The sequence below is a fragment of the Prunus mume genome, linkage group LG4 (assembly GCF_029339155.1).
Source record: "Prunus mume cultivar Tortuosa linkage group LG4, ASM2933915v1, whole genome shotgun sequence".
Taxonomy (NCBI): Eukaryota; Viridiplantae; Streptophyta; class Magnoliopsida; order Rosales; family Rosaceae; genus Prunus; species Prunus mume.
The window spans coordinates 2,537,914-2,554,918 of NC_142701.1; the positions used below are offsets into that span (position 1 = coordinate 2,537,914).

A 17,005-nucleotide genomic window follows, 5' to 3' on the forward strand; every position below is an offset into this window, starting at 1 on the left:
ATTTAACCAATCCGTGTTGCTAGGCCCATCATCCCGGAAAAGTCTTCTTGTCTCATAACATCCATTCGTTCTATCTTCCAATATTGTTTTGTTTTAGGGGACATATGACTTGTATCCATCGCCATGGTTTCCCGATCCGTCTTCTCCATATCTTTTTTGCACAAATACTCCATTTCTCGTGCACACTCGGCTTGAATTGCCACATCCATATCTTGGCGTTTCTGCTCCATTTCAATTCTCGCTCTGGCCTTGCAATTTCCTCCAAAACTTTGAATTATGTTGCTTTGCTTGACTTTATTTGCCTTCGCACTGCCTTTCGGCCAATGGGCCTCGGCTCCTTTTCGATGGGTGAGTCTTGACTCATAAGGGAATCGAGAGGTGAAGCCGATGTAGTTGAATCACGTAGTGGCGTCTCGTTTAACACAACGGCGGGACACGTGAAAATAATTATGAAGCATTTACAATATTTCACCACCTCCCAACATTCATGATGGTTGAAACTTTTTTTGCCACCCCCGGTTGCACCGAACCACATATGTGCTTGAATCATCTATTTAATAAAAAAATGGAAATGCAAGAAATATTTAAAATATATTGGATATGCAAGTAACAAAAAAATTGAAAATGCAATTAACCTTACAAATAAATTGAAAGTGCAAGAAATATGAAGAAACAATTGGAAATGCAAGAAATATTAACTGCATATTGAAAATGCAAGAAATATTAAGAAACAATTGGAAATGCAAGAAAAATTAACAACATATTGAAAATGCAAAAAATATTAACAAAATATTTAAAATGCAAGAAATATTAACAAAATATTGAAAATGCAATAAATATTAACAACATATATATATATTAGGACATTAAACTTAATAAAACGAAAATTACAAAATACTTACCTCGTTAGTACGATTTTCCCCGCTGCTATAGTTGTCCATCGCTTTTGCCAAGACATCTCTCCATTTCCCCAACTCTTTATTGAGAATTTTACACCTACTCGACAATGCTCATTTAAAATGCAATCACTCCCTGAGATTTTTCTAAATCGGCATGAATTTTCCACATATGAAAAAATTTCATCTCAATTGTGTCACGGGACAATGACAAACTTGGTGGCGAGCGAAGCCTCACACAAAGAAACATCTTCTATGGTGCTTCATGCCCCTCTGGTTTCGATAGAAAAAGCCATAAAAATAAGAAATAAAAATACAAGGTGAAAGAGAGGAAAATGTTGAGTAAAGAGTGAATAAAATGTTGAGTAATAGTAGAAGTAGAATAAAATGTATGAGGATTGGTGTTGAAAGTAAAGGGTATTGATAGGTATTGATTAAAAAAAAAATCAGAATTTTGTAGTATTTTTTTAAAAATTCATTTTTTAATTTTATTGCATGAAAAACACCGGCCGTTGGATGAGGATTGGAGAAGCAAATCGAAGCGCTGTGGGCGTGACATGTGGCCTCCAACCCACGACTTGGACCTCGGGCTGAACTGGCCTTCGGGTCAGACCGAGTTCGTAGGACCCACCCCTTGCTCGGGCCTGGGCTCACCGCTGGAAACTCCTTTTTTTTCTCCCCCCCTTCCTTAGCATTGGGCTCAGCTCCTTGCTGGAGTTGCTCTATAAAGCTTATCTTTTAGATAAAATTACAAGAAAGTACAAAATTATAATCCCACATACTATTTTATTAAAATAGTAAAGAGCATGCCCTTTTTGTTTTATTTATTTATTGTTTTAATAAAATAAAATAAAAAATAAAAAATAAAAAATAAAAAATAAAAAATATGTATTAACAAAAATGGCATCCACCAGACAGTTCGCATCCTTATCCATTTTTGTCCGAACTCTACACCTAAAAACCCATTTAATTCTGTTCAAAATTCGGATATGCTCTCTCCCTCCTCACTTTTGCAGTGTTGATCACGACTCATCAACTTCAAACTAACAAATCCAACGGTTCAGAATCAGTACTTCACCATCTGATCCTTTTACCGTACTCCGCGAAGCAGAGGATAACTAATCAAATGTTACAATTATAAGAACAAAGATAGCGTGAAGCCTAAAGCAATTATTCAGAAAATTGAAATCTCAACTGTTTGGTTTCCTTCACTTCCTTTTCCATTTGATTTTCCCCCACTTTTTCTCTCTCTCAAACAGCTACGGAGTTTCTGTCGAGCTTCGAGTGAAATGGAGATGGCTATGGAGGACTCATGCTCTCGTTCGCTTCTCTTCATGGCTCGTTACGCTCTGCAATCTGACGGACGAGCGCCGCGGTTTCTAAAGAATCCTATACAGAGTACGCTACGAATAAGTAATTTTCCGGTTTTCTATGCTAATTTCTAGATTTACATAGTTTTAGAGTTGTTATTGTCGTCTTCAATTGCTCTTTTTGTACCTGAATTTGAAGAATTGGAAACGGAAGCTCTAGGTTACGGTGAATTTAGGAGAACTTGTGTTTTGGATTCTAGTCGATTTTGGAAGTTCTGTGGTGTTTATGAAGAACGGTGGTTCATGTATAAATTCTAGGGTTCGGGAAATTCTCGTGGAGTTGAGCTTCTTAGGTTTTCACATGCTTAGTAAATTGTCTGTGGCTTGAATATCTCTTGAAACAACACAAGTGAAGTTTGACTTTCAGCTCGTGTTATTGAAAGAAGTAGAGGGACATTTGAAGTTGAACTTGATTTTTGGTGGGAAGCTTTAATGGCGGGAAGGTGGGAGCTCGGGTTTCCAAAGACTAGTGCTAGTAGTCTTAGAGAGCAGGCAACAAGAACAATTCTTCGCAATGTGAGGTCTCAAGGGCACACATATGTTGAGCTCCGAGAAGATGGGAAAAAGTTCATTTTCTTCTGTACTTTGTGTCTGGCTCCATGTTATAGTGATAAGGTGCTGTTTGATCACTTGAAGGGTAATCTTCACAAGGACAGGTTAGCTGCTGCTAAGGTTACTCTGTTGCGACCAAACCCGTGGCCTTTTAACGATGGTGTGGCTTTCTTTCATAATCCAGATGAGACTGATAAGCATTTGGTGATTACAGATGACAATAAATTTAGGATGTTGGAGTCTCCTGACGATGAAAACAATCTTGCTATTGTCAAGTATGGGGAAAATCTGATATCCAATGGCAATGAGCATGTTGGTACTGATGGTCTTGAATGTAATGGCTCTTTAGATTTTCCGAGGGTTCGTTCAAATTTCAAATTTAGTTGCTCTAATGAGAATTCAACTGCTAATGAAGTGAATTCCTCTGTAGTGATCCCTAGTGTTCTGGTTAGGGATGATGTTACTGACATAGAAGCGAAGAAGGTAGGCTTGGGACAAATTGCTGCAAGATTCCTTGAGAAGGATAAGGTGTCAAAAGGTATTGGTAGAATATGGTGTGAATGGTTGGGGAAAAAAGCTATTGGCAACGAGTATCATTTAAAGTTCCTGAGCACGACTTCGCTGTTGTTACCTTCTGTTACAATATTGATTTAGGTAGAAAGGGGTTGCTTGATGATGTAAAGATGCTTCTCTCTTCCAGTCCTTCGGTAGAAACAGAAAATGGTGAAGGCAGCAGCAGTAAGAGAAAGAAGTCCTTTTCTGACCCTGAGGATATCAGTGAATCTCTAAGTAATCAGTATGATTCATGTGGGGAAGATTCCTCTGCATCCAGTGGTGCATCATCAAAGTTGCTTTTAGACCGGTACGACGATCAGCTTCTGCACACAAGATTTATTTTAAACAAGTCTATAAGAAGAGAGTTGAGGCGGCAACAGCGTTTAGCTCTAGGGAGAATGTGTGATATATGTCAACAGAGGATGATTCCTGGGAAAGATGTATCAGCCCTCATAAATTTGAAGACTGGAAGGCTTGCTTGCAGTAGTCGAAATGTGAATGGGGTGAGAATCCGAAATAACTTTCATCATACCCTTCCTTCCCTCCCCCACATTCTGGAACTCCATCTTCTTAATTTTGCAATGTATGCATTCAATTCTGCATTTGGGTGTGGTACTCTAAACTTTTAATGTAGTTCTTATAATTTTATTTTGTTCACATGCAGGCTTTTCATGTGTTTCATACTTCCTGCCTTATACACTGGATACTTCTGTGTGAGGTTGAGATTGCAAATCAGTCCACTAATTCAAAAGTGAGAAGAAGATCTAGGAGAAAAAATGCAGCCAAGTGCAATGGACAAGATGGTCAGATGAAAGCTTTGAGCACGCAAATCCATTCTGTATTCTGCCCAGAGTGTCAGGGTACTGGTGCAATCATTGATGGAGATGACCTGGAGAAACCAAATCTCCCTCTGTCTCAGGTTTGAACTTTGCAGGACAATTTCTTAATTGAATCGTTGTCTTTTTATTTATACATTTCCTTGCCTTTTTTTTTGTGTTGACTGAAGTAGTGGTTTCCCAATTTGGGAGAAAAACAATGAAGCACACGTTTTTATTATCAATTTTTGGCAAGCCAAGTAGAGTTATTAGGTTTTCATGATTGCAATAGAGCATGCTTATGATGAGTCAAGAGCTTTGAAAGGAAATCTTTTCAGAAAACTATCTTCTGATATCACAGAGAGGTATAGGCTGGGAAGAAAGAAACCTTAGCAATATGCTATCTCTAAACCTTAGATTCTTTGTTAATATCACAGATGTTCAAGTATAAGATAAAGGTGAGTGATGCACGTAGAGCATGGATGAAGAGTCCTGAAATGTTGGAGAATTGCTCGACAGGTTTTCATTTCCCTTCCCAATACGAAGAAGGAATCCAAGTTTCTGTAGGTTTCTCCACCAGATTTCCTTTTTAATTGAGGATAACAATCAATGATCATAACAAACTCAAGTTTGCCTTTGTGATTTTGATGCTAGGAAAAGGTGAAACCATTAAAGTTGCTGCATTTCTACAGAGCAGATTAATAGAGTTGGCTTCAAGAACACTGGGAACCATGCGGTCGGTTGTTTTAGCTTCTCACCGTAGCATGTATGTACTTCTAACGTGCACCTTCTTGTTGTATATGACTGGCTCATGAGTAGGACTTTGGAGTGGACAGGCGTATAGGTTGTATGGGGCTGTTAGCTTTTGTGGATAGTTTGGATTAGTTTGCTTGATGAGATATATTTGTACATACCTGTTGCTGACACAGGTACATATATGTTGTATACATTGCTGATATATGTCTGCATAATGCAATTATTTATGTATAAACGAATGATATATGTTGAATACATTGCTCGTATGTTGAGGCCAAAGATGCTTGCTTGGACGACACAATTGCCTTTTAATATTTTTTGGTTTTGTTTATATATACATCTTCCCATGACCATATTTCAAAAACTCAATAAAACTACTACAATCTCCATTGCCCACATGAATCTTTAAGCGGGGACAATTCCCAAACTCCACGAGCTCCCCATGACCAATAATGAATTGCCAAAGCGGAGCAACCAATTCTATCTGCATTTACCAGATTGATTCCAACCTTACCAAAAAATGTGTTTAGACTGTCTAATTACTCTCTGTCATCCTTTTGTTATTTAGATATCCCAGTGGATGACAGATCGCAGGTATTTTGATTTGTCGCCAGTTTGCTTAATCTGAATGACGAAAGATTCTACCATTTGCTTCATTTCAAACAAAAGCAAATACAAAGACAGTAAATCAAAACTGCAAACTGGAAGCTGGCAGTAAAACACAACTGTAAGCAAAAACACACCATCAATTGGCTTTATTTCAAACACAAGCAAATACAAACAGAGTTTCCGACTTTACAGGAGGACAGTGCAAACTGGAAGCTGGCTGGCTTACTGCTGCGGCGTCTTGTAAGAAATAATGGAGAAAATTGTTTGTATCAAGGTCAATACTGTAACTAAGACGACAGCAGTCGCAAAATTCACCAATGCCAACGGTTCTTTAAAATACGTACGTAATACTCCTTTATACAGGTTCCATCCATTCCGACAATACTTTTCCACTTGCCCATAGAGGTTCAGGTAACAACAATTGCGCGGCCTAACATCATTGGAAAGACTACTAAAAATCAAGGATATGTCGTGGCCCAAAACGTTTTCTATAATTCCACGCCCAGCGAGATACTCTACATCTTTGTCAGACGTAATAAGTTGCTCCAACAACGCAGCATAAGAGGTAATTATACTGGCTGTTTCACACTGTTCATACGCGAAGAGATTTCTAAACAGAGATTCTCCATTCTTATGAACTCTTATCCGTGGAATTCTCATCACTCCATTTTGGAAGCTTATATTGAACATGCCCTCTCCAATTCCACGTTTAAATAAAACTCCTGCCTTTACAAGCTCTGTCACAGAGGGCATACGCAAAGAAGAAGTCTGATCTAAGTACTCTTCAAATTCAAACTCTAGTTGTGCACGTGATGGGAGCAAAGAGATTTTTACCAAGTCAAGCAAATGCTTGCCTTTCAATTCTTCACCGACCTGTTGGCGCATCCCCAAGGTGTACCCTTCAAAGTATTTTAGAGTAAGCTCGGAAAGTGAATACTTCTTACCTGCATTACTTTCCCGTGTGAGGTTAAACAAACATTCAATAACTCTCCAAAGGAGCTGGTTTTCAAGTAGAAGCAAGTCATTTATGAGGATCGAGTGCATCCATGGCCTATGGAACACAGGATCGTCGTTCTCGATTGGCACCTTTCCTGAAAACTTGCGGAAGAGCTCAATGATAAAGCAACCATCGACCACCATCATTTCTACAAACTCATCACTGGTTAGATCAATATTTTCTTCATAGCAATCGCGACAATCTTGTTCCATATCTCTAATGGCTCCACAAAATCCTCTAAGACAGTAGTTGAGTTGGTTTTCGCTCAAGAAGGCAATGCAAATACCAAGATTTAATCACTTCCATGGCTTGGAACTGCAATCCACGCTGAAATGGTCAATTGAAAGTAAATGTGGAACATACACTTCTTTTTTACCCTTAACCAGCACATGAGGGATTCTAAATATGCAATGATCAGCTCGTGATGGGGACTGCTGGTGAAGTTTTGCTTGAATTGAGGATGCTAATATTTCATTTTCATTTCTCACATCATCCACAGCCATCCTAGTAAGGGAAAATGGAAATTGTTTCAACCCAAATGTAATAAAACTTGTTTGAAACACTAAGGCTTAGTTTGATATTGGTGCTAAAAAAACTTTCCATGTGTTGAGAACAAACAAATAAGTGAAGTAGCTAAGTGTTTGGTAATTTATATTTGTAAAAGTATTGTCAGTATAAAAAGTAGTGTTATTTATTAGTGTTTGGTAGAATTGCTGTGACAGTGTATAATGACAATAAAAGGCATGATAATGAATGTTTTTTAAAGACTAAAATTATCATTAAAAAAAGAAAAATGTATAGTTTTTCTTTCTTTCTTTCTTCCTTCTTCCATCCTTTCTTTTCTTCTCTTCCCAGCCCTGTTTCTTTTTTTCTTTCTTCCTCTTCTATCTTTTCTCTTTTCTTCTTCCTCTTCTTAATTTTGATTTCGCTCTCTCTCTAGTTCTCTATCCTTGTATCTCTCTCCTCCCGAACTCTCTGTATTTTACCCATCAAAGTCGCAGATCTTCATCCCTTCAAAGTCGCAGATTTTATGGGTCTGTAAAATAGGAGCTAGTTTTGGGTTGAGATGGTAGCTTTGAGGGATTGAGGAAGGCAAACAAGTTGCAGAGAGAGAACAACTCTAGAAAATCCAAGAGGAACGACACTTGGGAGGCTCGAACCAGGGATGACTAGAATAGAGCGTGTAATTATTTGAAACAAATAAGGGCAATATGGGCAATTTGAAGTTTCATTAAACTCTTCCGCATGCTTCTCTGCGCAGCAGATTTTAGAACCAGGTTGTGACCTGCTTTGTGTTTTTGTCTGTGGATGGCAGCAGATTTTAAAATAAGCAGCTTGGATTGGTTTTAGCAAACGCTCAAATCTAAAGAACTTCTTCTCAAAGCTGCTTATTTTTTAGCAGCAACCCCAAACCAAGCCCAACTCTAATATTCCTTTTTTTTGGTCGTCAACGTAACTATATTTCAAAGAGTGCACAACACCACCCACAGCATAGCAGCAACACCACCCACAGTGGGCTTTAGGTAACGCTGTTTTGACACTACTTTTTAGCTACAGGATTGGGATCTTCTTTTTTCTTTTTTCTTTTTTTCAGGAAAGAAACCCCTTGGGTTTCGAAACTGGGTGCCATGGTCGGAGGGGGAATCCACCACCACTGTGGTGGATATTGGGATCTTTGCTAGGACGCCAGTTACAGTTTTTAAAAATTTATTGTATCAACAAATCGGATGTATTTACGAAGTAAATTGGTTTCAAGAATAAATTAATGCAAGTTCTTGCATGGATAGATATGAAGATTAAGAGGTAGCTTACACTTCTGATTCACTTCTGGTGAGAGGTAGCTTGCACACTTCTGATTCACTTTTGATGCAATAGTTCTCCTTACCGGCTCTTGCTTGGAAATTTTACAACAATATCTATCTCAATATCTCATAGAACAATATCACAAGATTCTTGCTCAGCCATCTTATAATGTGAAAATGAAATGAACATACATATATATTTTTTTTATTACAGTGGAAGGAAAGAAACTCATGAGGTTTCGAATCTGGGTGCCATGGGGAGGGGAATATTTTTTTGTTACATTGGAGGAAAGAAACTCATGAGGTTTCGAATCTGGGTCCATGGTGAGGGGAATCTTTTTTTATTACATTGGAGGAAAGAAACTCATGAGGTTTCGAATCTGGGTACCATGGGGAGGGGAATCCACCACCAGTGTGGTGGGAACCCATTGGCATACATCTTTAGTTCAATATATTCCAAGTCTTTTATTTCTATTTTTTAGGGAATACTAGTGATTTGCCCGGAATTTGTACCAAATTTTCGATTTACTCCCTATCCTTTTTTTTGTTTAGAAAATTAAGGATATGAACTTTATTTTCATTGAAATAATACTCCTCTCTCTCTCTCTCTCTCTCTCTCTCTCTCTGTGAGAATCGCGGGCATTGATGGAAAAGGAGGTTTTCCTGCTCTAAGACTTTGAAACTTCAATTTCTGTTTAATGGGTTTGGGGTTTGGAGGACTAGTTCATGTAGTAGTGGATAGCGGAAAGCTGCTTTGGTTGGAAAGCTCACAACTTAATTTTGCAATGTATGCATTTTCTGATTGTGTTACTCTAAACTTTTAAAGTAGTTCTTATAATTTTATTTTCTTCACATGCAGGCTTTTCATGTGTTTCATACTTCTGCCTTATATACTGGATACTTCTCTGTGAGGTTGAGATTGCAAATCACTCCACTAATTCAAAAGTGAGAAGAAGATCTAGGAGAAAAAATGCAGCCAAGTGCAATGGACAAGATGGTCAGATGAAAGCTTTGAGCACTCAAATCCATTCTGTATTCTTGCCCAGAGTGCCAGGGTACTGGTGCAATCATTGATGGAGATGACCTGGAGAAACCAATTCTCCCTCTGTCTCAGGTTTGTACTTTGCAGGACAATTTCTTAATTGAATCGTTGTCTTATTATTTATACATTTCCTTGCCTTTTTTTATTTTTCCTTATTGGCCTTTTGTGTTGACTGAAGTAGTGGTTTCCCAATTTGGGAGAAAAACAATCAAGCACACGTTTTTATTATCAATTTTTGGCAAGCCAAGTAGAGTTATTAGTTTTTCATGATTGTGATAGAGCATGCTTATGATGAGTCAAGAGCTTTGAAGGGAAATCTTTTCAGAAAATTATCTCTGATTTCATAGAGAGGTATAGGCTAGGAAGAAAGAAACCTCAGCAATATGCTATCTCTAAACCTTAGATTCTTTGTTAATATCACAGATGTTCAAGTATAAGATAAAGGTGAGTGATGCACGTAGAGCATGGATGAAGAGTCCTGAAATGTTGGAGAATTGCTCGACAGGTTTTCATTTCCTTTTTAATTAATTGAGGATAACAATGATCATAACAAACTCAAGTTTGCCTTTGTGATTTTGATCCTAGGAAAAGGTGAAACCATTAAAGTTGCTGCATTTCTACAGAGCAGATTAATAGAGTTGGCTTCAAGAACAGTGGGAACCATGCGGTCGGTTGTTTTAGCTTCTCACCGTAGCATGTATGTACTTCTAACTTGCACCTTCTTGTTGTATATGACTGCTCATGAGTAGGACTCTGGAGTGGACAGGCGTATAGGTTGTATGGGGCTGTTAGCTTTTGTGGATAGTTTGGATTAGTTTGCTTGATGAGATATATTTGTACATACCTGTTGCTAACACAGGTACATATATGTTGTATACATTGCTGATACATGTCTGCATAATGCAATTATTTATGTATAAATGAATGATATATGTTGAATACATTGCTCGTATGTTGAGGCCAAAGATGCTTGCTTGGAGGACACAATTGCCTTTTAATATTTTTTGTTTTTGTTTATATATACATCTTCCCATGACCATATTTCAAAAACTCAATAAAACTACTACAATCTCCATTGCCCGCTGAATCTTTAAGCGGGGACATTCCCAAACTCCACGAGCTCCCCATGACCATAATGAATTGCCAAAGCGGAACGCTTGTAATTCTGTCTGCGTTTACCAGATTGATTCCAACCTTACCAAAAAATGTGTTTAGACTGTCACTTTTTAACATCTCTTGCTTTGAATCAACCAATATGTGTGATGGATTGCAAATAACCAAAGTCACCTGCAAATTTGTCTAACAAAAATCATTGAGAACATATGGAAAAAAATTCCACTGCAAGGAGTGTATGATACTATCCCAGTCGATGACAGATCGCAGGTATTTTGATTTATCCCAGTCGCCAATTTGCTTAATTTGAATGACGAAAGATTCTGCACTTGGCTTCATTTCAAACAAAAGCAAATACAAAGCAGAGATTCCGACTTCAAAGACAGTAAATCAAAACTGCAAACTGGAAGCTGGCAGTAAAACACAACTGTAAGCAAAAACACACCATCTATTGGCTTTATTTCAAACACAAGCAAATACAAACAGAGTTTCCAACTTTACAGGAGGACAGTGCAAACTGGAAGCTGGCGGGCTTACTGCTGCCGCTTGTCGTAAGACAGAATGGAGTAATATGTTTGTACAAGGGTCAATAATGTAACTAAGACGACAGCAGTCGTAAAATTCACCAATTCCAACGGATTTTTAAAATATGTTCGTAACATTCGTTTATGGCGGTTCCATGGAAACCCACAATACTCGTTCACATCACAATAGAGTCTCCGGTAACAACAATTGGGCGGCCTAACTTCATTGGAAAGACTTCTAAAAATCAAGGATATGTCGTTGCCCAAAACGTTTTCTATAATTCCACGCTCAGCGAGACACTCTACATCTTTGTCAGACGTAATAAGTTGATCCAACAACGCAGCATAAGAGGTAATTATACTGGCTGTTTCACACTGTTCATACGCGACGAGATTTCTAAACAGAGATTCTCCATTCTTATGAACTCTTATCCGTGGAATTCTCATCACTCCATTTTTGAAGGTTATATTGAACATGTCCGGTCCAGTTCCACGTATAAATATAATTCCTGACTTTTCAAGTTCTGTCACAGAGGGCATACGCAAAGAAGAAGTCCGATCTAAGTGCGTTTCAGATACAAACTCTAGTTGTGCAAATAGGAGCAAAGAGTTTTTTACCAAGTCAAGCAAATGCTTGCCTTTTAATGCTCCACGGACCTGTTGGCACATCCCCAAGGTGTAACCTTCAAAGTATTTTAGACTAAGCTCGGAAAGTGAATACTTCTTACCTGCATTACTTTCCCGTGTGAGGTTAAACAAACATTCAATAACTCTCCAAGGGAGCTGGTTTTCAAGTAGAAGCAAGTCATTTATGAGGATCGAGTGCATCCATGGCCTATGGAACACAGGATCGTCGTTCTCGATTGGCACCTTTCCTGAAAACTTGCGGAAGAGCTCAATGATAAAGCAACCATCGACCACCATCATTTCTACAAACTCATCACTGGTTAGATCAATATTTTCTTCATAGCAATCGCGACAATCTTGTTCCATATCTCTAATGGCTCCGACAAAATCCTCTAAGACAGTAGTTGGAGTTGGTTTTCGCTCAAGAAGGCAATGCAAATACCAAGATTTAATCACTTCCATGGCTTGGAACTGCAATCCACGCTGAAATGGTCCAATTGAAAGTAAATGTGGAACATACACTTCTTTTTTACCCTTAACCAGCACTGAGGGATTCTAAATATGCAATGATCAGCTCGTGATGGGGACTGCTGGTGAAGTTTTGCTTGAATTGAGGATGCTAATATTTCATTTTCATTTCTCACATCATCCACAGCCATCCTAGTAAGGGAAAATGGAAATTGTTTCAACCCAAATGTAATAAAACTTGTTTGAACACTAACTCTCAGACTAAAAAAAAAAGAACGGACACTTACTCCGGATAATCATTTTATTAGTCTCTGAATTTAGACTTGATTTGCATTTGAGTCCCTCAATTTCCAAAATCGTTCCCGTGGTCCTTCAACTTCAGTTTCATTAGGACAAATGGTCATGCCGTCAATTTTGTTAACCTTTTTGTTAAATGCAAGGGCAAAATGGTATTTTTGTATTAAATTGATTAAAATATGAATAAAAAATTTAAAAACTAAAAATTTAAAATTAAACTCTCTCTCTCCCTCTCTATCCCGATTTGTACTCCCCCCAAACTTGACTTCTTCTTTTTTGTTGATTTTTTATTGTTATTTTAAAGATATGATTTTTATTCAATTTTTTGGGTTTAACATAAAAATACCATTTTGCCCTTGCATTTAACAGAAAAAGTTAACAAAATTGATGGTATGACCATTTGTCCTAACGAAAGTGAAGTTAAAGGACCACGGGAACGATTTTGAAAATTTAGGGACTCAAATGCAAATCAGTCTAAGACTAATAAAACGATTAACCCCACTAACTCTAATGTGTTTTATTTATTTATTTTTGGGGACGGATTTGTGGCACTATATTTTTTACACAAGTTTTGACCATTAGATTACTCTACTTTTAATGGTTGAGATTAAATCTGACATGACAAATAGTTTTAATATTTTAAATAAACAACCATTAATTTTATTTTCTCTCTCGTAAAATAAAATAAAATAATTTTCTCTCTCCTTCCTTTTTTCTTGGAAATAATCTCTTTTCTTGGTAGTATCATTTTTTACTTGGATATACCTCTCTCTCTCTCTCTTCTCTCTCTCTCCTCCAGTAACTGTAGCAAACCAACCTTATAAATTCTCTACTCCATTTTTATTCCATTTTCATTTTTCTTAAAACTAATACGGATACTACCACTGTTCAGAAAGAATTTCAGGTTTTACAAACGGAGATTTTTATGTTTTGTTTTGTTATTTATGATTATATTGATATGACCTGAAATCTTCATTGTTCGGTTTGTTTTCTTAAAGAATTTCAAGTTTTACAAACAGAGAAAATAAAATATTGGAGTAGAAAATAAGGTTGGTTTGCTTCAGTTACTTGGAGGTTTTTTTTCTCTATCACAAGAAAGAGAGAGAGAGGTTATACCAAGTAAAAAAGGATACTACCAAGAAAAGAGATTATGTTTCTTTCCAAGAAAAAAGGGAGGAGAGAGAAATTTATTTTATTTTATTTTTATGAGAGAGAAAGTAAAATTAATGATTGTTTATTTAAAACATTAAAACTATTTGTCATGTCAGATTTAATCTCAATCATTAAAAGTAGAGTAATCTAAAAAAATTGTGTCAAAATGTCATATAGAGTGCACGGATCCGCAGCACAACAGCAACACCACCCACAGTGGGCCTTAGGTAACGCTGTTTTGACACTACTTTTTAGCTACAGAATTGGGATCTTTTTTTTGTCAAAAAGAAACCTCTTGGGTTTCGAACTTGGGTGAAATGGGGGGAGGGGGAATCCACCACCATTGTGGTGGATACTGGGATCTTTGCTAGAACGCCAGTCATAGTTTTTTAAGTATAAATTAATGCTAGTTCTTGAATGGATAGAGATGAAGATTGAGAGATAACTTACACTTCTGATTCACTTACGGTGAGAGGTAGCTTGCACACTTGTGATTCACTTTTGAGGCAATCGTTCTCCTATCAATATTGTTAAAATGAGAGTGTGAGAAGAAAGGTTTTTGGTTTCAATTGAATTGATTTCTTTGTATCACTTACAGCAGAATTTATACAAGGAAAAGGCTCGCTAACGAAGCTCAATATTAATTACAAGTAGGTAGATGACAGCTGGTTTTGGGTTCCCAGTTCCTGGAGAATGCAGAAACAGCCTCCCAAAGTCAAGCCAGACATTAATATTTTCACACTCACTAGCTAACAGTCAACTAGCTAACACCCAACTAGCCATATTAGGTTTGACCTAAAAAAAAAAAAAAAACTAGCCATACACATGCAATACAACGGCAATAAATTCAATGGATAAGCCCACACCACGTGAAGGATAAAAGCCCCAAGGTATGATAGCGTGTTCTCTAATATGCAGTTAATCCGTATTACAAATTGAGCTTTTGTTGTTAGACGTTGAAACTTTCCCTGTGAATTATTAATTAACCGGGAATATGAATTTCTGTCTCTCAACATTCTCACTCTTTTGATAAATATAGTGCCTCTCTTATCTTTTCTAAAGTGGACGAGTACAGATTTATACTTTTCTTGTTTCTCAAATATCTTTTGGTTTCTACCTCTGACAACTAGCTAACACTCACTAGCAAATAACTTTCATCATCCTCATTTTCATCATACCCTTCCCTCCCTCCCTCCCTCCTCCATTTTCTTAATTTTGCAATGTATGCTTCAATTCTGGGGTGTTACTTGTTTACTCAGCATTTTCTTCATTTTGCAATGGCACCGCTATTGATGTCATCCCACATCAATTCTGTCACGCCTGCCTATAAAGGAGGACAACCTCCCAACTTGAAGGTAGAAATCAACTTACCGTGTGTTACTCTAAACTTTTAAACTAACATTCTCTAAACTAAACTAATTTTATTTTGTTCACATGCAGGCTTTTCATGTGTTTCATACTTCCTGCCTTATACACTGGATACTTCGGTGTGAGGTTGAGATTGCAAATCAGTCCACTATTCAAAAGTGAGAAGAAGATCTAGGAGAAAAAATGCAGCCAAGTGCAATGGACAAGATGGTGAGATGAAAGCTTTGAGCACGCAAATCCATTCTGTATTCTGCCCAGAGTGTCAGGGTACTGGTGCAATCATTGATGGAGATGACCTGGAGAAACCAAATCTCCCTTTGTCTCAGGTTTACAATTTCTTAATTGAATCGTTGTCTTATTATTTATACATTTCCTTGCCTTTTTTCCTTTTCCTTATTGGCCTTTTGTGTTGACTTAAGTAGTGGTTTCCCAATTTGGGAGAAAAACAATCAAGCACACGTTTTTATTATCAATTTTTGGCAAGCCAAGTAGAGTTATTAGTTTTTCATGATTGTGATAGAGCATGCTTATGATGAGTCAAGAGCTTTGAAAGGAAATCTTTTCAGAAAACTATCTTCTGATATCACAGAGAGGTATAGGCTGGGAAGAAAGAAACCTTAGCAATATGCTATCTCTAAACCTTAGATTCTTTGTTAATATCGCAGATGTTCAAGTATAAGATAAAGGTGAGTGATGCACGTAGAGCGTGGATGAAGAGTCCTGAAATGTTGGAGAATTGCTCGACAGGTTTTCATTTCCCTTCCCAATACGAAGAAGGAATCCAAGTTTCTGTAGGTTTCTCCACCAGATTTCCTTGTTAATTGAGGATAACACTGATGATAACAAACTCAAGTTTGCCTTTGTGATTTTGATGCTAGGAAAAGGTGAAACCATTAAAGTTGCTGCATTTCTACAGAGCAGATTAATAGAGTTGGCTTCAAGAACAGTGGGAACCATGCGGTCGGTTGTTTTAGCTTCTCACCATAGCATGTATGTTTCACTTCTAACATGCACCTTCTTGTTGTATATGACTGGCTCATGAGTAGGACTTTGGACTGGACAGGCGTAGGTTGTATGGAGCTGTTAGCTTTTGTGGATAGTTTGGATTAGTTTGCTTGATGAGATATATTTGTACATACCTGTTGCTAACACAGGTACATATATGTTGTATACATTGCTTATATATGTCTGCATAATGCAATTATTTATGTAAAAATGAATGATATTTGTTGTATACATTGCTCGTATGTTGAGGCCAAAGATGCTTGCTTGGAGGACACAATTGTCTTTTAATATTTGTTGTTTTTGTTTATATATACATCTTCCCATGACCATATTTCAAAAACTCAATAAAACTACTACAATCTCCATTGCCAACTTGAATCTTTAAGCGTGGACAATTCCCAAACTCCACTTGAATTGCCAAAGCAGAGCACCAATTCTATTAGCACTATTATTTCATCATGTAGGGCTTGTAGTTCAAGTGGTTAATAGCATTTACTCATGCACTCGAAGTCCTAGGTTCGATTTCCCCATTCTCCAATATCGCTTGTATAGGGCTTTGATTTCCCCATTCTCCAATATCGTTTGTATATGGGGAAAAAAAAAATCGTACATGCATATCCAATATTAGTCTGAAATTTAAATGTTTTAACTGTTAACCATGTTAGAAGCACAAGATTCAAGCCTTACACTTTTTAACATCTCTTGCTTTGAATTAACCAATATGCTGGTTCTCGTGGTTTGAAGTTGGTGAACTGGGGATGCAAATGATGGATTGCAGCACTCCCAAATAACACCAGTCACCTGCAAATCTTTTCTAGCAAATTGTTATTGGCACTCTGAAAAAAAATCATAATGTACTGCTCTTGTGTCAGAACATGTGGAAAAAATTCCACCGCAAGGAGTGTAGGATGACTATTTTGGAGTGCCAATAACATATCCTTTTTTTTATATGTTGATATGCTGGATTTTATTTGTTTGAATTCATCTCATTGTTGGTATGGCCTGTGTCTCATGGTGAGTGATTGTTGTTGTGAACTGTAATTAGATGATTCCAACC

General features: G+C 37.3%; 2 protein-coding genes, 1 long non-coding RNA gene and 1 pseudogene across 6 annotated transcripts; 2 read left to right on the forward strand and 2 right to left on the reverse strand.

Annotated features, from left to right (window-relative positions):
- The first annotated feature begins 2,060 nt into the window (after positions 1-2,060).
- On the forward strand, positions 2,061-5,223 carry LOC103328526 (acyl-UDP-N-acetylglucosamine O-acyltransferase). The gene is given in 5 exon segments (XM_008230920.2): positions 2,061-3,412; positions 3,415-3,876; positions 4,038-4,292; positions 4,626-4,751; positions 4,843-5,223. Coding segments are annotated over 5 exon segments (1,605 nt in total). The 5' UTR covers positions 2,061-2,698; the 3' UTR covers positions 4,891-5,223.
- Positions 5,224-5,775: 552 nt separating this feature from the next.
- On the reverse strand, positions 5,776-6,762 carry LOC103328541 (UPF0481 protein At3g47200-like). Its single transcript, XM_008230937.2, has one exon. It carries the CDS (start codon positions 6,760-6,762, stop codon positions 5,776-5,778), a length of 987 nt encoding a protein of 328 aa, XP_008229159.2.
- A 656-nt stretch (positions 6,763-7,418) lies between these two features.
- LOC103328524 (uncharacterized) lies at positions 7,419-16,628 on the forward strand. Of its 4 annotated transcripts, XR_016125914.1 has the most exons (5): positions 14,774-14,797; positions 15,016-15,269; positions 15,609-15,734; positions 15,822-16,464; positions 16,614-16,628. It is a non-coding gene; the product is annotated as an uncharacterized LOC103328524 (long non-coding RNA). The 4 variants fall into 4 exon arrangements; XR_016125912.1 differs by lacking the exons at positions 14,774-14,797; positions 16,614-16,628 and adding an exon at positions 7,419-8,073 and having other exon boundaries at positions 15,822-16,179; XR_016125911.1 differs by lacking the exons at positions 14,774-14,797; positions 16,614-16,628 and adding an exon at positions 14,314-14,465 and having other exon boundaries at positions 15,822-16,179.
- Positions 10,819-12,317, reverse strand: LOC103328542 (UPF0481 protein At3g47200-like; annotated as a pseudogene).
- Positions 16,629-17,005: the final 377 nt, after the last annotated feature.

Excerpts from the sequence above, each read along its gene's own strand:
- LOC103328541 (XM_008230937.2), bottom strand. The coding sequence starts at position 6,762 with ATGGAACAAGATTGTCGCGATTGCTATGAAGAAAATATTGATCTAACC.